The following is a 21,828-nucleotide window of genomic DNA, read 5'->3' as shown; positions in this document are numbered from 1 at the left end:
AATATTTTACACAGGCACATTGTGGTAATGTGCAGTGAAATGTGCATGTAACCGCAAAACGTGACAATGCTATATTATTATACAGGATTTATATAGCGCCAACAGTTTGTGCAGTGCTTTACAATATAAAGGGAGACAATACAGCAACAATACAATTCAATACAAGAGGGATAGGAGGGCCCTGCTCCTGCATGCTTACAATCTAATAGGGAAGGGCTGGTGAAACAAAAGGTAGTAACTGTGAGGGATGAATGCATTGGCGCACTGTGGTGCTGCTGATCATTTTTAATGGTGCCTGAACTCACACCACCAAATCACACCTATGCTGCAAAGCACTGCAGTACACCACAACACATGATTCACATTGCGGTACAATGCACTGCAAAAAATGGCCATCAATACTCATCAAGATGCTTTACAACCCATTCATTCTGAATGGGCTGCCTAATGCTGCGCTCCACAATGCATCTCAACACATGAAAGTACATGTACTGCAGCACATTGTGACCACACGTGACTGGCCCCTTAATGGCATGTTATAATCTTACATTCACAACAAAATGACACATTTAACATCATATTGGTAGATTGTACTTCTCACTTCTGATTTTGTTTTAGTGGTACATCATTTTTATAGCGAAACTAAACCCTTCTATTCTTTTCAGCCAAGGAGGCTGCCATCTTAGCCTCTGCTTGATCGGCAACTGCCATGATGCTGCACATGTAATCAGTTATGACACCAGCCATTTGATGATTTGATAATTTGGTTGAATGCACAAGCAGATGTGACAGTTAGCATTCCTGGAATGCTGAGTATGTAACCGTTTTTTTTTAAACCGCTAAATTAATGGGTTTAGTTTTGCTTTAAATCAAGCCTATCGGGAGACAAATACCTGTGTTTCCATTGCTATTTTAAATGCTAACTGCCTGGCTATCATGCTGATCCTTAAACTTCACTACATCACTTCACTTCTGTTAATGACATGAAGCATGTACCCTGTAAAGTTGGTACTAAGCCTGCTTAGAAGCTCCAGGTCACTAAACCCGCTAGGTAGTAAAGACAAGCAGAAACATAGCCAGGGAAGTAGAAGGACATTGGGAATGGCATTACAAGTATTTCATCATTCAGTATTATGGGTTTCCTTTGAAATATCCATATATTAGCTATTTTCTTTTCTACGGTTTGAGTGCCATTTGCGAAAGTGTATGGAGAAAGTGATATTAGACATTAGCTAGAAAAATCTTTACCGCCAATGTAGAACTCCATTGCTCCATTAATTTTTTCACATATATATATTCATAGCAAAAATGTTTGCAGTTTGAAAATAAACCTGTTACATCATTAGAGAAAGCAAAGTACAAGTGACAGTAGACGTACCAATTTCTGTCTGAACAACAGAAAAAATGTGAATGTATAGGCATGGGGTGAAGAAGCACATTTCCCATTCTCCTGCAATGTAGTGCTCAGTGGCAGATTGTCTATGGCCAAGTCCCAGCACTGATGTGAAGGAGGGTGCCTAGCCTTATGCAAATGCTGAACTTCAGAAAGTCTGTATTTCCATAGGATTGTCAAAGTTTTAGTCACAGACTAAGGAGACGGGCAAGTAAGGTGTTACATATATATACTCTCAAGCTACCTTTTTACCTATTCCCATGCTGGCCTCCAGGACTTCTCCAGCATCTCTCTCATTCTTTAGAATTCCTTACCCCAAACTAATTGACTGTCTCCTACTCTGTCTCCATTTTGGTTGACCCTTGAGCCCATCTCTTCAGGGAAGCCTATCCTGCCTCTACCTAACAAACTCTACTCTTTCATTCTCTGTCAGTTCATCCCCCACAGTTATTACCTCTAGTATCACTTGACCCTCCTTTTTAGATTGTTATCCCTCTTGTATTGCATTGTATTGTAACTGTAACTGTCTTCCTTTATTATGTACTGTTGGCGCTATATGAATCCTGTATAATAACGGTTGTGATAAATAACGTATACTCGGAATGGTCTACAGTGGTTAGTGGGGTACCCCAAGGCTCTATCCTGGGACCAATTCTGTTTAATGTATTTATAAATGATATAGAGTGTGGGATAAGTAGCTCAATCTCAACAAAGATATGTGGGCAATAACAACACAGCAGGATAAAGGAACTTTACAAGAGGACCTGAATAAAGTAATGGAGTGGGCTACTGCATGGAAAATTAAGTTTAACATTGAAAAATATAAGGTAATGCACTTGGGGGGGGGGGTAAAAATATAAACACAAGTTACTCATTAGAGGGGGAAACCACTAGGGGCTTTCAAGATGAAGAAGGATCTAGGGGTCCTAGTGGAAGACAGACTGAGCAATAGCATGCAGTGTACACACACACCTACACAGGTTGAACTGCATGGACTGTTGTCTTTATTCAACCTTACCAACTATGTAACTATGTAAATATATAATAAAAATATATGAAGAGCTTGAGTGGTGTGACCACAAGGTATTGCCTAATATTCTCAATTAACCCCTGCACCCTTATGCACATCTAAAAAATGTTTCCCTGAAATAGGAAGTCTTATGCCGCGTACACACGAGCGAACTTTTCGACAGACTAGGTCCGGCAGACCAGACTCCGTCGGACCGTGTGTGGGCTCCAGCGGACTTTTTTTCCCCAAAAGTCCGACGGTCCTAGAAATAAAACATGTTTCAAATCTTTCCAACGGACTTGAGTCCGGTCGAAAAGTCCGCTCGTCTGTATGCTAGTCCGACGGACAAAAACCGACGCTAGGGCAGCTATTGGCTACTGGCTATGAACTTCCTTATTTTAGTCCGGTCGTACGTCATCACGTACGAATCCGTTGGACTTTGGTTGATCGTGTGTAGGCAAGTCCGTTCATTAGAAAATCAGTCGGAAAGTCAGTCGGAAAGTCCGTTGAAAAGTCCACCGGACTTATGCCGCGTACACACGGTCGGACTTTATGGCAGACTTTGCCCGGCGGACTTTTCGACTGATTTTACGATGGACTTTCTGAATGAACGGACTTGCCTACACACAATCCACCAAAGTCCGTCGAATTCGTACGTGATGACGTACGACCAGACTAAAACAAGGAAGTTCATAGCCAGTAGCCAATAGCTGCCCTAGCGTGGCTTTTTGTCCGTCGAACTAGCATACAGACGAGTGGACTTTTCGACCGGACTCGATTTTGACGGATTGATTTAAAACATATTTCAAATCTAAGTCCGTCCAACTTTTGAGAAAACAAAGTCTGCTGGAGCCCACACACGATCGAATTGTCCTACGAAATCCCGTCCGCTGGGCAAAGTCTGCCATAAAGTCCGCTCGTGTGTACGCGGCATTAGTCCGTCGAAAAGTCCGCCCGTGTGTACGCTGCATAAGTTTGCATATGGTATATTGCAATACATGTTCAAGTGGGCCAACTGCAACTGAGTGATCCATCTGTGAGAGTGGCAGGATACCTTCAACCCACTTCAACTGAGAAGTAACCAACTCTGGCTAACCTGAGTATGAAAAAAAGGGAAATGGGTAATCATTGGATACTGTGCAGTTATAATAAAAGCTCTACCTATGTATGACCAACATTACCATCATTCATCATAGAAAGAAAAACCTATAGAAATCATAGTTATTGTAGATACAGTGAAATGATTAGTATATCTGAGGCTTTCTCAACCTTTTTACATAGAGGAACTCCATGCCAGACCTCTGCAGAGAGACCATTGGTTCCATACAGAGAGCAAGGGTCCTTCTTGCTGCCTTCTGGCAGGAGGCAGGCTACTCAAGCTATGACTGCTTCTTATAGCAAACAAAGTGTACAACTTTGCACTTTTAAGCTGGTCTAAACTAAAGGTTCAGTTGGACTTAATAACTCACTGTTAATAGTGGAAAACATTTGTTTGACCAATAAATTATATATGACCTTGCAGGAATTGTGGTAACCCTACAGAGACATCTTCATCATGCCTGTGGATATGATTTATAACCCTCATCATGAGCCAGTGAACGGGGCAATGGATAACAACCTGCGTGACATAATGGATGTGACGTGCCATGCTTCTACCTATGCACTAGAAGACATACCACCTCCTCCTCTGATCGATGACCTCATTATTGATGCGAATAAGGATGCCCAAGGCCAGCTGCATAAAAATAGCGAGGTTGCTAGCAGTCAGTATGGAGTTAATATTTTTATTGTTGGACTCTTCTTGATGCTTGCGGTCTATTTAAAAATCATCAGACTGACTGAGAGCAATCGGCTCACCTTCCTGGTCGTCCTGATGCTGATCCAGGTGGTATGGATGACATTTTATATCTGTGTTAACGACAGGAAGAAATGGGCCTCCACAGAGAAAGATGGACATGCTGGGGCCAGATGGCTAAGATGTAAGTCAAAGCAAATAATTATTACAATGTCTGACTACCTCTGTGATATTGTATTCTTCACCGGTGCAATACTAACAAAAACAACAAGGCCTATTCTGCTTTACCCAGAGATGTACTCAATCCCTACATGATCCTTTTTATAGTTAAAAGGTAAGGCCTGGTACGCACTGATGCAACAATTGTTCTGACTTTGGAGCACTTGTCGATTCAGAAGTCGGACCCTATTCTATGCAATGGAACCATTCAAATTGGTGCGGCTTGAGTCGCTCCAACTTACAAAAAGTTTCTTGCACTACTTTTGGTTAGACTTTCGTACGACTTGCATTGACTTCTGCTAAAGAAGTCACATACAAGTCGTGCTGAAATCACGCTGGTGTCTGACTTTAAAGTCGCTAGCAATTTGAATCCGGGCTAAGCCTAGGTGCACATTGGTGCGATTTGGCATGCGATTTGACATGTCATGCCAAATCTGCAGCTACTGCCAGCAATGGCAACATCCGAATCTATTCCCAAAAGTAGTTCCTGTACTACTTTTGGCGGCTTCGGGTACGATTTGTATAGACATCTGTGCAGGAACCGGCACAGATGTCTCTGAAATCACTCCCGAAGCTGGACTGACATGCGGGTATGAATCCGTGCGAGTTCAGCTGAACTCGTGTGATTTCTAACCCGCTGTCAGTGTGAATCTAGGCTGTAGGATGGAATTCCAGAAAGTTTCAGGTTTTCATGTTTTTACTCACTCTAAATAGCCACTGTTATTTTCTTATTCCTCATTAGTGCTGGGACAGACTCCATGATTTTGAGATCAAGGCTCTGTGGGGGCCAAACCATCACTTCCAGGACTCCTTTTTTCTTCTTTACACCGTAAAAAGTTTTTAATGACATTGGCTGTATGTTTAGAGTCGTTGTCCTGCAGTAGAATACATTTGGAGCCAATCACACCTCCCTGATGGTATGGCATGATGGATGAGTATCTGCCTGTATTTCTCAGCATTGAGGACACCATTGATCCTGATCAAATCTCCAATTCCATTTGCAGAAATGCAGCCCCAAACTTGCAAGGAACCTCCACCATGCTATACTATTCCCTGCAGACACTCATTATTGTAGCACTCTTGGCTCCCTCTTGAAGGGAGAAAGAGATACATTGTATGTTTTTCTCCTTGCTAAAGGAAAAAAGTGTAAACAAAGAAGTGTGTGTAAAAAAAAAAGAAGATAAAATAGCTACATTAGGGTTTGTCAAGGTCAGTGTTAGGGTTAGAGTTTGGGTCAAGGGTCAAAAGTCATGGACAGTGTCTAAGGCCAAAGTCAAGGGTCAGGGTGTATTTTAGGTTGGATTAAAACAACCATTTTTTAATTCAGTATCAGTGTGAGTGTGTTTTTGCTCTCTATTGTTTCTGGGTCCTACTACGGGTACACAACAGTTAACTTACAAATATTGCTGCAATTATCAGGAGAAGGAGAATTCACTTTGGGTTGTTCTATGGTGGTAGATTATGGCAATAGCAAGAAATATACAGCAACATTTTAAGAAATTATATTTTTTAATAATTTGTGCCAGTTTTCCTTTCCTTTTCCTCCCCGACCACTGCACCCATCACATTTTTAGGTTCATGGTGAAGGAATTTTGTAGTGGGGAGGGGAGAACCTGATGAGGAACCCTGAGACTGGTGCCCCACCAGGTTCATGTTACCTATGATCGACAGTATATGGCAGTAAGTGGGTATGGAGTTGGGTGGATGGAGTATGATGGGCAACTCTGAGACTAGTTCCCCATCAGCTCTGCCTCCCATGTGGCTCGTTTGCCCAGATATGGGCATTGCCATATTTAGGTAATGATGACATCCTCCCCTTCCGTTTACATTTAGCCTTCAGCCAGGGTATCTCCGGGAGGGTAGCTGAATGGGTCGGGGACAAGTCATTGGTTGGTATGATACTGGTGATTTCAAACGTGGACCTTGCTATAGGCAATAATGTCATCCAGTATTGCTGGCCCTTTATTTACATTCAGCTGCAATCTCCTGGCAGGCTGCTGAATGGGGCAAGGGATGTATCATCACTTGGTGTGAAGCTGGTGACTTCAAATATGGGCATTGCCATAGGTAATGATATCATCCAGTATCTCTGCACCCTTTATTTACATTAAACTGTTGTCTGGAAAATCTCCTGGCCGGCAGCTGAATGGGGCTGAGGATTAATCCTCGGTTGGTATGAAACTGGTGACTTCAAATATGGGCATTGTCATAGGTAACAATATCATCAAGTATCCTCCCCCCTTGTTTACATTCAGCAGCTGTCTGGGAAATCTCACAACTTGCAGCATAATAGGTTGGAAATGAGTCAACAGTTGGTATGAAGCTTGTTGGTCTTAATTATTGCCAGTTTTCAAGTCTGTGAACTGATGGTAATTATTTACCATGACAGAATCTTAAAGTGGTTGTAGTAGATAACTACCTTATTCTGGTGCACATGTCGGTACTAGTACCAGAAACCACTGCAAAGGCTTGCTGGAATGAGGTCCAGGTAGTTTTAAAGGGACCTAGCTACAATCAGAAATAGGTCGATACAGGTTTATTGGATTTCCTACGCAGTGTACATTGAAGGATTACAGTGATTTTCAGTAGCTAATTACACATGAAAAAACAATCATTTACAGAGATTTCTAAACAATAAAACTTTTAGATTTTTTTCAGATGCAATACATCACTGGCATGATTTCTTATGAACCAGACAAATGTGTTCAGCAAGGTCAAATATACAGTATGTATTTATTAACCTATTGTACATTCTGTATCCTTGATCACAAATCTTAGAGTAGCTGTAAACACTCTTGTCCTTGGGGAACCCATCTAAAATCCATAGCCTGCAGCATTGATATCTAACAAAGGACCTGAATGGATAGTTCAGGGACATTTCATGTAAAGATGGAGGTCAGATGGTGGATTGCCTATAAGGAAAAAAAACTATACAAGAATGCATTTTAATTATTTAATATATAATGTATTTGTATGTAATGGAATGTGTTATATTTTATAAATCATGTAAAGGTAATTCTGTATTTGTCCAATACTGCATTTGGTTGCTATGATTTTCTCATAAATGTACATACTTACTGCATATTGACATATTTATTAACCCTTAGTCAATATACATAAAATGGTCACTCAACTTTCTCAGAAGAATTCATTCTGGAGTCCCTGGTACTGGCAAATACCACACTATCAAAAGAAATCCAAATTTATGGACGGCCAAGAACCGAAAATTCTAAATAAATAATAACAACCAATATAAACCTTTGTAGCTTTTATTATTTAGAAAACCTGTTTATCGATATATAAATTAAAACCAATTAGCATGCTACTTTAAAAGAACTGTAATACGCCTGCCAGAGACTTATAACTTATAAGAAACAAGGATAAAGGAGCGCCCAGTGATCAAAGTGGTAATTAATTTGTATTTTATTTGAAGTTTCAGCAATAAAAAGAGGCCAACTCGTTTCGGGGGACTAGAGACTCCCCCTTCATCAGGGCAGGACAGTTAGAGGTCATCAGCACTGGCTGTGTATCACATACCTGGTAGAAGAGCCTGAATGGGCGAGCAAGGCCTCCATTACCACTCTGACTCAGGGCCCCTGATAGTGTAGACAGAAGGCGCCAGAGTACAGAGTCGCACGAGCGCCAAGAAGTCTTTGTTGGTGACAGGGCGGCTGGTCCTGGAGGAACTGGTAAAGTCACAGGAGGGCCACAGCAAGGTCACCGATAGGTAGGCAGCTGGTGCAGATGACAGCAACAAGTAGCAAGGTCAGGCAGGCAGGGTCAAACACGGCTGGCAGAATCAGGTACTGGGTTCAGACAGGATCGTGGTCAGGAAGCAAGCAAGGTCAAACCGGATCAGAAGTGCAGGTGCCAAGGAGTAGACAGGAGATTGGTCACAGAACAAGCCGAGGTCGATGCAGGTGGAGTTCAAGGAATAGTCAGGACAAGCCAGGTGGATAACAGGAATCAGATACAGGAACTCAGTAACACAGGATACACTAAAGCTGAAGACAAGGCAGCACCGGGCCAAGGAACTGGCTGATTCAAATAGGCTCATCTGGCGCCAGCGTCAGTCACGGGTGCGCGCAAGCGCCGGCGTCAGTCATGGGTGCGCACAAGCGCCGGCGTGCCTGATGGTGAGCGACGGCTCCAGTTTGCGCTTCAGTTTGCGCATGCGCACTTCTATGCGCCATAGCCCGATTCCTATGCGCAATAGGGATGTGCACTCTTTTGCGCCTCAGGATTCTTCTGCTGGTAGGTGCATCCTGACACTGTGTGGAGGTAGCAGCCGCTGATTGCTGCCTCTGAACACACAGCCAGCGCTGAGGACTTCTAACTGTCCATCCCTGATGAAGGGGGAGTCTCTAGTCCCCCGAAACGTGTTGGCCTCTTTTTAAGGACGCACACCAAGGTAGCAGCCAAAGCCCATAACAGGGCTCATCACCACCTTTTTCCAAACTGGGCACGGACTTCTGGAAACAAATTCTTTCCCTCTGTGCACACCCTACCAATCTACAACACTAACTGATAGAGTCAGTCCAGCGTGATCTACACCCATTCTTCTCAGAGACTTATAACTAACATACATATATAGAAAAAAATTAGGATTGACATGAGTTTTGAGTCCAGGCAGGCATGTATATACAGTATTTAGCTTAGTTTATAGTATGCTGTTCTATTTGCAGCAGACAGGCATATCACAGGTATTCTTTTCCTTGTTCAAAGGTTTTTATTGAGAGAACAGCAGTTACAGTGCCTTGAAAAAGTATTTATACCCCTTGACATTTTCCACATTTTGTCACGTTACAACCAAAAACGTAAGTGTATTTTATTGGAATATTATGTGATAGACCAACACAAAGGGGCAAATAATTGTGAAGTACAAGGAAAATGATAAATGGTTTTTAATTTTTTTTTTCAAATAAATATCTGAATAGTGTGGCGTGCATTTGTATTCAGTCCCCCTGAGTCAATACTTTGTAGAACCACCTTTCGCTGCAATTACAGCTGCAATTCCTTTTGGGTATGCACAGCTTTGCACATCTACAGAGTAACATTTTTTCCCTTTCTTCTTTGCAAAATAGCTCAAGCTCTGTCAGATTGGATGGAGAGCATTTGTGAACAGAAATCTTCAAGTCTTGTCACAGATTCTCAGGTGGATTTGGGTCTGGACTTTGACTGGGCCATTCTAACACATGAATATGCTTTGATCTAAACCATTCCATTGTAGCTCTGGCTGTATGTTTAGGGTTCTTGTCCTCCTGGAAGGTGAACCTCTGCCCCAGTCTCAAGGTTTTTGCAGACTAACATGTTTTCTGCTAAGATTGCCCTGTATTTGGCTCCATCCATCTTCCCATTAACTCTGACCAGCTTCCCTGTTCCTGCTGAGGAGAAGCATCCCCACAACATGATGCTGCCATCACCATATTTCACGGTGGGGATGGTGTGTTCAGGGTTATGTGCAGTGTTAGTTTCCGCCACATATAGCGTTTTGCTTTTAGGCCAAAAAGTTTACTTTTGGTCTCATCTTTGCATATATAGCTGAACAATTTTGATTTGTATAATTAATGTGACTTAATATAAAAAACTGGGTTATATACACACATACAGTCCCAGACCTTCTTCCACATGTTTACTGTGTCCCCCAAATGGCTTCTCACAAACTGCAAACTGGACTTCTTATTGCTTTCTTTCAACAATGGCTTTCTTCTTGCCACTCTTCCATAAAGGCCAGATTTGTGGAGTGCACGACTAATAGTTGTCCTGTGGACAGATTCTCCCACCTGAGCTGTGTATTGTTTTCACTCCTCCAGAGTTACCATGGGCCTCTTGGCTGCTTCTCTCATTAATGCTCTCCTTGCCCAGGCTGTCAGTTTAGATGGATGGACATGTCTTGGTAGGTTTGCAGTTGTGCCATACTTTTTCCATTTTTGGGTGATGGATTGAACAGTACTCTGTCAGATGTTCAAAGCTTAGGATATTTTTTTATAACCTAACCCTGCTTTGAACTTCTCCACAACTTTATCCCTGACCTGCCTGGTGTGTTCCTTGGCCTTCATGATGCTGTGTGTTCACTAAGGTTCTCTAACAAACCTCTGAGGGCTTCACTGAACAGCTGTATTTATAGTGAGAATAAATTACACACAGGTGGACTCTCTTTACTAATTTGGTGACTTCTGAAGACAACTGGTTCCACTAGATTTTAGTTAGGGGTATCAGAGTAAAGGGGGCTGAATACAAATGCACGCCACACTTTTTACATATTTATTTTTAAAACATTTTGAAAATCATTTATCATTTTCCTTCCACTTTACAATTATGTAGCACTTTGTGTTGGTCTATCACAGGCATGTCTAAAGTCCGGCCTGCGGGCCAATCGCGGCCCGTGTTCCGGTTTTGAATGGCCCGCCTGGTTATTCGGACATATATATCTTTTGTGGCCCCCAACGATCTCACAGCGCTGGGAGCCACAAAAGATATATATGCTGGCTGCCTTGGAGGGGACAGGGAGGAAGCGGGACGAGTGCCATACACACCGGGGAATTTCCTGTTTACAGGGCTGCCTCTGTAATAGGAAGTCCCGTCTCCTGTGCTGCCATTGGATGACTGTTCTGTCCATCATAGGAGGCGGGACTTTGTATTAAAGAGACCGCTGAGAAATGTAATCTTTTGGGTGCTGCATTCATAGCAATAGTGGGTGCTGCATTCCTGGCAATGGTGGGTGCCGCATTCATGGCAATGGTGGGTGCTGCACTCATAGCAATGGTTGGTGCTGCATTCCTGGCAATGGTGGGTGCTGCATTCCTGGCAATGGTGTGTGCTGCATTCCTGGCAATGGTGGGTGCTGCATTCCTGGCAATGGGGGTGCTGCATTCATGGCAATGGGGGTGCTGCATTTATGGCAATGGGGGTGCTGCATTCATGGCAATGGTGGGTGCTGCATTCCTGGCAATGGTGTGTGCTGCATTCCTGGGAATGGTGGGTGCTGCGCTGATGGCAATGGGGGTGCTACATTCATGGCAATGGGGGTGCTGAATTCATGGTGATGGGGGTGCTGCATTCATGGCAATGGGGGTGCTGCACTGATGGAAATGGTGTGCTGCATTAATGGCAGTGGGGGTGCTGCGCTGATGGCAATGGGGGTGCTGCACTGATGGCAATGGGGGTGCTGCATTCATGGCAATGAGGGTGCTGCACTGATGGCAATGGGTGTGCTGCACTGATGGCAATAGGGGTGCTGCACTGATGGCAATGGGGGTGCTGCATTCATGGCAATGGTGGTGCTGCATTCATGGCACTTGTGAGGCTGCAGATGGGCACTGACCCTTATTTTGCTTCACAGTTTTTTATTTAAAATTTAAGTTTATTTCCTGAAATTTCCCTCTTAAAGTGAAGGTGCGTTTTATACGCCAATAAATACGGTATGTCCAAATAACACACCCGAGCTCATCTCTTTACTCACACACAGCCACAAAGGCAGGATAATTCTTGTTGGGCAGTGTATTAGTGCTCAAGCAAATTTTAATGGTTCAAAGAATGTCAGGCAAAATGGTTGGCCCTCACACATGTTCACTTCATCAAATCTGGCCCTCTTTGAAAAAAGTTTGAATACCCCTGGTCTATCACATAAAATCCCCCAAAAATACATTTATGTTTTTGCTTGCAACATGACAAAATGTGGAACATTTCAATGGGTATGAATACTTTTTCAAGGCACTGTACAATAGCAATAAAGCCCTAAGGCTAAGTAAAACAAATCTGCAGGTATTCTTTTAATGTTCCAGAATAATTGGTTTTAATTTTTGTATCAATAAACAGGTTTTCTAAAAGAGAAAAGCTCCAGAGGTTTATATTGGTTGTTATTATATATGTTGATTGGTAATTTGGAGTAATAGTGAAATATTGGTCCTTGGTAGTCCATAAATCAGGGCTTCTTCTCATAATGTAATATTTTTTAGCCAGTTGGAGTGCCAGCCAGTAATACCCCTTCCTAATCAATTCAGTGCTGTAATAGCTTGACTGACAGTTACTCACTCAGACATACAACGCTGTACCCAAATTAAGTTTATATAATTTTTTTGAGATTTCTGTTGATAGTAATTAATAACCTCCCTTTTAAAAAAAAAAAAAATCACTGTATAGAAAAAAACATCAAAAATGTATAATTGCTTACATATACATTTCATTCCTTCCCCAAAATAATTGGTGGTCAGCGACACTTTAAAATTCCCCAATTTAACCTTAAATTTGCTATATTCCCCCTTTTTGTTTTTTTATTTCTGTCTTCCACTCTCCTTTCCCTGTTGTGAATGGGCTGCATGTTTGTAAACACAGACAGTGTTTACACTTGTTATGATTGTGATTGGTTCACAATGATCACAAGATACAGAGTCATTCTGATTGGCTCTGTGTATTGTGACTGTGAACTTTGACAGCTTGATCATAGCCATGCATGGGCACACTGGCTGCCAATGAGTCATCCTCTTTGCTGTTTTTTTTACTGTATTGTTGTATGAGGGTGGTTATAGTACAACTAAAGGCTTTTGTATGACAGCCTAAATAATTGGCAAATCCAGTTACTGTGTGATGCACAAGCCCTATAAAGTAAACAGAAAACTTCCTTTACATTCCTTCAGCAACAGCAGCAGTCGGCCAGACTAAAAAAAAGTAGTGGGCAGGACTGGGTGTAGCCAGGTGCCGATTGGCAAGCTACAAGCGTGTGAATCTGCAGTGAAAAGGTTGATAACCATGTCTGCCTGCAACATTTTTTTATCCTACTTTAGGCTGGGTTCACATATAAGCATGCAGCGGCTCACAGCAAGACTCCGGTGCGTCCTTGTTCACCATTTCAGGTCCGATTTCAGCTCGGACAAAAAGACGCACAAAAACGGACAGAAACAGACAATAAGACACACAGGGCTCCTGTGCAGATCGCATCGGAGCTGCTGCAGGGATATGTGAACTGGCTCCATAAAGAGACAGTCACAATCTCCTGCTGTGCGAATTATATGAGGGGAAACCTGTATCCAATTCGCACTAGTGTGAACCAAGCCTTAGTTCAAGCAGGCACAGCTAACATGAGAGTGGCAACTCTGCTCTAAACTCAGGAACAGTGCAGAATCATTGTGACACTATCACAGAAAGCTGCATTAGGTAGACCTGACAGAGAGGATTAACAAGTGGGACTGTGCAGAGGGACTGTAGATGCAGTACAGTGCTGCAGCACAATTGTAGCATGAAGTGCTACATGTGATTATTGTGCTGGTGGAACTCTTGCCTATTTTTTAAAGGTTTATCTCTCTTTTTATGAGATCTTTATTGAAATTTTGATCATAGAAATGTATAGAAATTTACAAAAAGTAGATAAAAGAAACAAACAGGAGGAGTGTCCCGGACGGCTTAGACATTTGTGGACGTTGCTGGAGAGAGATGGGGCTCAGGTAAGTAACTAGGGGTGCTGGGGAGGCTGCTACACACCAAAGGTTTTTTTTTAATCTTAATGCATAGAATACATTAAGATAAAAAAACCTTCTGCCTTTACAACTCCTTTAAGTATATTTAAAGATATACCATCGATCTATAGATATGTTTTTTTTTTTTTTTTTTTAAAGAACCTATTGTTTACAGAGCACAGTAGCACATCAAATGAGTTAAATGCATCCTTCCTTATTTCTGTCTGCTATATTAGGACAGGGTTGAAAGGAGTTTGAATCATAGTGTGAGAGTCTGAAGGCAAACAGCGTCTTCTGTACATTCACTTTAGAAATCTCATAAAGCTCTGATAAACCTTGTGTGATGGATGTAAGTTATATTAAGCATTTCTTTTTAAAACAAAGATTTTATATATAAAAAAGGATACACAATATAGATTTATACAAATAAAACAATTAACATAATTAGTCAGAAAGTAATTTTCTATTAAAACTTTTACCATACTTGACATTGACTTATTGTCATTGATCTCATGAGACATACCCTAGGCAATATCAATTCCAGTAACTCACGTACAAATTCTCCTAGGCAGAATGAGATTGAAATGACAGCATCTCAAGAGGCAAAGGATTATGTTCCTGTGTAATTTCTTTTGCTGGGAAGTACAGTTCTAATCACCAATTACAATAGCAAATTACACTTTAAATACATTTGAGAAACTGCTTATTATAGTAAGTTCAGCTCATTACTTATCCTCTTCATTTACAAGCACTTCAATGCCTCTAAGTTTGGGTTCCAGGTGCTTGTAATCCTACCTGAACTAGTTTATGGGTACAAAGTAATGTAGTAACCCAGTTTGCAGGGATTAAATAATGGCAAAAATTACGATAGGTAAATTCAATTCACACCATTAATGATCATACAAAAAATTGTCACATATGTTTTCTTGTTGTCTTCCTAGGTGGCATAGTCCTGTTTGCAGCGACCACAATAGTCATGCACGCTCTGAAGTTAGGCTACTTTGTTGGATATTCAGAATGTTTGCCCATAATTGAGGGGATATACCCGGTCACCCATAATGTTCACACCTTTTTCCAGGTATGCAATAAGAGAACATTCTTAGATGGATTCTCCTAATTATGGTATACAGATTATAGTGTTACAGCTGTGAGGATTTACCATCATGCTCAAAGTGTATAAAACCCCCAAAAAACAAAAATGTAATATATTGCATAGTCCTTATGTGTGGTGGCAGTATTCGTTTTCTTTTTTCAGATTTTTTAAGAGTTGCAAAATTCTGCTGTCAGAGCACCTTAAAGCTGTACTATCAGCACTCAATTAAAGTGTAGCACCCGTGTCTTAAACAGGGGATTTTGGTAAATTTAGCTGTGCTAGGTGGTAACTAACCTGGCTGATTCATAGACTTTGTGATCATTTGTGTTTTCTCCTAAGCCTGGTTGAACTGTGGTTCCTCCCTTCTGTCAATAGGGGGTACTGTTGCCTTTGGCATTAGTGTGATGAGCTGCAGTGAGACTGAGTTATGAATATGCATATCTCTTTTTAGCTAATCAGTAGGAGTTTCAGGCCACTGTGCATGCTGGGAGAGAGTATATATCTGGAGGAAGTCAGGGGGGTGGTACAAAAGTGTTAATTGTAAATAATAGGAATACATGAGGTGGCATATACATCAAGAGATTTAAGTATTTGTAACCCAACATATTTAAAAAATCTGGACTTTGTTATTTATTTCTTGTTGCTTATCTGAACTAATTTTATTTTCCAGTCCTTCACACCACACACTACTCTAGGCAAAAACGTAATCTGCCTGTTATTAGAAATAATCCTGTTTTAGACATAAGAGACAGCAGCACTATTAGCATTGGTATTTACTGTACTTCTGTCACTGTGGCAATTTTAACTCTACTTGCAGAACTTGACAGGCAGCAGCACCTGTTAAATGTAAGTGCCATTTCACACGTACTGCGGTGATTAGCATTTTTCTGCACTGAAAAAAAGCCAGTCACCAGTAGGATACACATAAAACAATTGGCTCTGTCCAATTCCCACTGCAATGTGCAGACTGATTGCATTTTTTTTTTCACTGCATCACAGCATTTCGAGAGAGATCACGCATCACTGTACACCTGCGTAGTGCACTTTGCTACTGTATTAATGAATGAATGAGTGTTTACATAAATTAATCAAATGTACACTTATGAAATATTGTTTTTTATTAACCTATTGTAGGGTATATATACAGTATATAGTATTATGTTAATTTTTTTAGGTATATGTATATACAGTAGGGAAATGATTAGTAATTGTATGAATTATCAGATGTTCACATCAATGGAGGATATTAATTACTTACTCAGATATATAAATATGTTCAGTTAACCCCTTCCCGACCGGCAGGTTGGCTCCCCTGGGCGAACTGACGTAACTGTACATCAGTTTGCCTTTTGACCACTAGGTGGCACGACGCTGGAGCCGGTGCGCGTGCCTGGTGGTCGCGATGACCACCGGGCACCCGCAATCGCTCCACACAGAGACAGAATGGAGATCTGTCAATGTAAACAGACAGATCTCCGTGCTGTCAGGGGTGAGGAGAGCGATCTGTTGTTCATACTAAGTATGAACAACGATCGCTCTCCTCACCCAGTCAATCCCCTCCCCCCACAGTTAGAATAACTCTCTAGGGAACACAGTTAACCCCTTGATCACCCCCTAGTGTTAACCCCTTCCCTGCCAGTGACATTTACACAGTAATTAGTGCATTTTTATAGCATTGATCGCTGTATAAATGCCAATGGTCCCAAAAATGTGTCAAAAGTGTTCGTACTGTCCGCCATAATGTTGCAGTCCCGATAAAAATCGCTGATTGCTGCCATTACTAGTAAAAATAAATAAATAAATAAAAATACCATAAATCTTTGCCCTATTTTGTAGATGCTATAACTTTTGCACAAGCCAATCAATATTGCGATTTTTATTACCAAAAATGTGTAAAATACATATCGGCCTAAACTGAGGAAAAAATTAGCTTTTTCAAATAAAATTGGGGATATTTATTATAGCAAAAAGTACAAAATATTGTGTTTTTTTCAAAATTGCCACTCTTTTTTTGTTTTGCAAAGGGGACACTGGCTACACTACTAGGGACACTGGCTACACTACAATAGGGACACTGGCTATATTACTGGGGACACTGGCTGCACTACTTGGGACACTGGCTACACTACTGAGGACACTGGCTACACTGCAATGGGGACACTGGCTGCATTACTGGGGACACTGGCTGCCCTACTGGGGACACTGGTTGTACTACTGGGGACATAGGCATAGTTGCAAAAAAAATATGTGGGACACTTTTTTGGCTGTAGGTGGAGCCGTACAATAATTAGGGGGTGGGGCATTCGTGTGTAGGCGTGGCTTAGCAAAAAATATACAAGTGCGGCGCGCGAAGCGCGCCATGGCGAAAAATGGGCGTGGTTTACGTAAAATAGTGGGTGTGGCTTAAATGGGGCGTGGCTCAAGAGGGTGTGTTTAAAGTCTGAGATGAATGAGGGATGGAGAGGGAAAGGGGGAGAGGGAAAGGGGGAGTCCCTCCTTGCATCAGGTGCCCCCAGCAGAGTCTGTCCTCGCATCAGGTGCCCCCAGCAGAGTCAGTATAGACCCCCTCCATCAGTGCAGACCTCCTCAGTGCAGACCCCCTCCATTAGTGCAGACCCCCTCCATCAGTGCAGACCCCCTCCATCAGTGCAGACCCCCTCAGTGCAGACCCCCTCCATCAGTGCAGACCTCCTCAGTGCAGACCCCCTCCATTAGTGCAGACCTCCTCAGTGCAGACCTCCTCCATTAGTGCAGACCCCCTCCATCAGTGCAGACCCCCTCAGTGCAGACCCCCTCCATCAGTGCAGACCTCCTCAGTGCAGACCCCCTCCATTAGTGCAGACCTCCTCAGTGCAGACCTCCTCCATTAGTGCAGACCCCCTCCATCAGTGCAGACCCCCTCAGTGCAGACCCCCTCCATCAGTGCAGACCCCCTCCATCAGTGCAGACCCCCTCAGTGCAGACCCCCTCCATCAGTGCAGACCCCCCTCCATCAGTGCAGACCCCCTCCATCAGTGCAGACCCCCTCCATCAGTGCAGACCCCCTCAGTGCAGACCCCCTCAGTGCAGACCCCCTCCATCAGTGCAGACCCCCCTCCATCAGTGCAGACCCCCTCCATCAGTGCAGACCCCCTCAGTGCAGACCCCCTCCATCAGTACAGACCCCCTCAGTGCAGACCCCCTCCATCAGTGCAGGCCCCCTCAGTGCAGACCCCCTCCATCAGTGCAGACCCCCTCCATCAGTGCAGACCCCTCCATCAGTGCAGACCCCCTCAGTGCAGACCCCCTCCATCACTGCAGACCCCCTCCATCAGTGCAGACCCCTCCATCAGTGCAGACCCCCTCAGTGCAGACCCCCTCCATCAGTGCAGACCCCCTCAGTGTAGACCCCCTCCATCAGTGCAGATCCCCCTCCATCAGTGCAGACCCCCCTCAATTAGTGCAGCCCCCCTCTATTAGTGCAGACCCCCCTCAGTGCAGCCCCCCCCTCTATTAGAGCAGACCTCTCTTGTATCATGTCCGCAGTCTCTGACCATGTCCCAGTCTCTGACCATCTCCTGTACCATGTCCCCAGTCTCTGACCATCTCCTGTACCATGTCTGCAGCCTCTGAACATCTCCTGTACCATGTCTGCAGTCTCTGACCATCTCCTGTACCATGTCCCCAGTCTCTGACCATCTCCTGTACCATGTCCCCAGTCTCTGACCATCTCCTGTACCATGTCTGCAGTCTCTGGACATCTCCTGTACCATGTCTGCAGTCTCTGACCATCTCCTGTACCATGTCCCCAGTCTCTGACCATCTCCTGTACCATGTCCCCAGTTTCTGACCATCTCCTGTACCATGTCTGCAGTCTCTGACCATCTCCTGTACCATGTCCTCAGTCTCTGACCATCTCCTGTAGTATGTCTTCAGTCTCTGACCATCTCCTGTACCATGTCTACAGTCTTTGACCATCTCCTGTACCATGTCCTCAGTCTCTGACCATCTCCTGTACCATGTCCTCAGTCTCTGACCATCTCCTATACCATGTCCTCAGTCTCTGACCATCTCCTGTACCATGTCTACAGTCTCTGACCATCTCCTGTACCATGTCCCCAGTCGCTGACCATCTCCTGTATAAAAATATTTTAAAAAACAGTCACTTTCTGTATCGGTGCTGTTTCGGTATCGGTTTTCGGGATCAAGGAAGATTTATTTTCGGTATCGGTATCGGCACCAAAAACCCATTCAGTGCATCCTTAAAAAAAAGGACATCAATTTTTGTTTGGGTACAATGTTGCACGATCGTGCAATTGTCAGTTAAAGCGACGCAATGCCGTATCGCAAAAAATGGCCTGGTCATTGAGCAGCCAAATCCTCCGGGGCTGAAGTGGTTAATCACATGCATACACACGCAGTCAAATAGTGCAACGCTGTGTCTCATTAAACAATGTGCATACAAAGTTTATATTAAACATTTCATGATCAAAAAAAAATTTTAATTAAAAAATGAAAATGTCAAAAAATTTGAAAACAGTTCATCTGTGTCAATGCTTCCAAAGCAATCACCACTGTGTGTGTTCGTCCTCAAAAGGACCAATATCCAGTGCACACCTCCACCAACTAAAGTGCCTGCTCACCTCACAGATGAATGTAAAAGCATAGACAAATCACTCCTCGTGTCCACCACAATGGATCAACTTTCACTCTCCAATGGTAATCCTACAGTCTCCAGACTGCTCCTCTGTGTGTGTAATCAGCATTTGTGTTGCTGCCAGACAAACCTTCCTTCACTTTCTCATAAGTGCTCAATCACGCTATTACTTCCGTAGGTTTATGGACATGAAACAACAAACACAAGTGCCATAGTGTACTCTGTTTGCATGTTTATTAAAAACACCCAAAGCAAATCCACTTACAAGATAAAAACTTTAAAACAGCATGTCTCAAATCATCACTTCATTCACCGCAAATCTACACTCACGATGCTTCACAGATTCGGCTCCTCCCCTCTAAACGTGTGTCGGCCTCTCAATGGCCTTCATCAGTTCAACAAGTGTGACCAAACCCAGCGCTCAAAGAGTAGACGTCGTAAACTAAGCAGCTATTTTAAAAATCACAATATATAAAAAAAATATGCAAAGGTAAAACCTCAGCATTAACAGCACTAATATTTAAAATGAATAAGTGCAATAATGAGACATAAAGTGAGCTATAAACAAACTCCTGAGGTGAGTTTGATAAACAGTCTGTGCAAAAGTACTTAAAGCCGTGTAAGGTGCCCCAATATCATCAGAAATATGAGACAGCAAAGGTCCTAATCCTGAATTCCATCACCAATCCACCTCTTGAGCAACCCTTTGGTGATGCACTCACCACAATGATGAAAACAATGAGCCTGATATCTCCAAGGAGGAAATTGGACACTCTTCCAAGGATTGCCAGAGATGAGTCCAGTACCGGCCCAGTTCAAAACGATTCACCATAAAAAACACAAGAGAATGCTCTGCATAGCGTAATACTGTATTTTATTTTACTACTCAACCCCCGCATACATAATGTACTTACAAGATCAATAAATAAATACAGCGTATCTGAATGAAGCTTGTACAACACTTCGTAACGTCAGCTCACCACTTCCTAGGAATTCCTGAACTCGCTGGCCGCGGTGAGACCCGGGATGACGTACGTTTGTGATTGACAAGAGAGCCGCGTGGTCACGCCCTAACGTGTTTCGTCATCATGTCTTCATCGGAGGACGTGGCCATGCGGAACAGCTCATCCATTAAGTACCCTAACGGGGCGGGTAATCAACCTTACAGGTGAAAGAGGAGCGTCACAAGTGTCATTGCTGCCGGCAAAGACCAAAGGGATCAAAAAGCGCATGTAAATACACACACAGAGTGATCCGCAGTAAATACTGGCCCTTATAACTAACGTAACCCTAAATATAACCCCAGTACCTTGGACTGAATCAAGCTATGCATAAAATAGAAATAAAATAAAACAGATATTATTAATGGACCAACATCTATCCAGCAAGACACGGCAAGAATATACATAATAACTGGTGACATAATATAATCCATAATTATAATCCTCATAACAACACTATTTATTTATTTATTTCAGGTACTTATATACGCCGTCAATTTATGCAGCGCTTTACATATACATTGTACATTCACATCAGTCCCTACCCTCAAGGAGCTTACACTTTAAGGTCCCTAACTCACATTCATACATACTAGAGAGAATTTAGAAAACTCCAGGTAGTGTTGTGGTTGGGATTCGAACCAGCAGCCCTTCTTACTGCTAGGTGAAAGTGCTATCCACTACACCACTGCAGCATAGAATATCATTATTAAAGCAATCCTAGAAAATAATCTAAAATTGTGTAAATAGAATAAAAGATCCTAATAAATAAATATACCTATAAAAATCACAAAATGCAGAGCTAGACAGTCTACAAAGATAGTGATATTAGGATCTAAGGAAATATAAACTATCAAGATTGCAAACTAAGTAGATGCATTCAACGGTAATTAAAACACTGTAATGCTTACTAGCCCAAACATACAATCAAATCTAGCCCAATGTAGGCCAGCCTAAATAAATAAGCAAACATGTGGTTAAAAAAAACTAAATAATAATAATAGGGATGAGCTTCGAGTTCGAGTCGAACTCATGTTCGACTCGAACATTGGCTGTTCGCAAGTTCGCCGAACAGCGAACAATTTGGGGTGTTCGCGGCATTCGAATACCCTTTAAAAGTCTATGGGAGAAATAAAAAGTGCTAATTTTAAAGGCTTATATGCAAGTTATTGTCATAAAAAGTGTTTGGGGACCTGGGTCCTGCCCCAGGGGACATGGATCAATGCAAAA

The 21,828-nt window shown here is 42.6% G+C and overlaps 1 protein-coding gene across 1 annotated transcript in view; it reads left to right on the top strand.

Annotated features, from left to right (window-relative positions):
• The first annotated feature begins 3,957 nt into the window (after window positions 1-3,957).
• LOC141125122 (proton channel OTOP1-like) overlaps window positions 3,958-21,828 on the top strand; it is an 85,842-nt gene continuing 67,971 nt past the window's right edge. Inside the window, exons 1-2 of the mRNA XM_073612297.1 lie at window positions 3,958-4,381; window positions 14,810-14,946. Of these exons, the coding sequence (XP_073468398.1) occupies window positions 3,958-4,381; window positions 14,810-14,946 (561 nt within the window). The remainder of the gene's footprint in view (window positions 4,382-14,809; window positions 14,947-21,828) is intronic.

Source organism: Aquarana catesbeiana, linkage group LG01 (assembly GCF_042186555.1).
Source record: "Aquarana catesbeiana isolate 2022-GZ linkage group LG01, ASM4218655v1, whole genome shotgun sequence".
Taxonomy (NCBI): domain Eukaryota; kingdom Metazoa; phylum Chordata; class Amphibia; order Anura; family Ranidae; genus Aquarana; species Aquarana catesbeiana.
The sequence above is the reverse complement of the archived record's forward strand: the minus strand, read 5'-3'. Positions and strand labels throughout refer to the sequence as shown.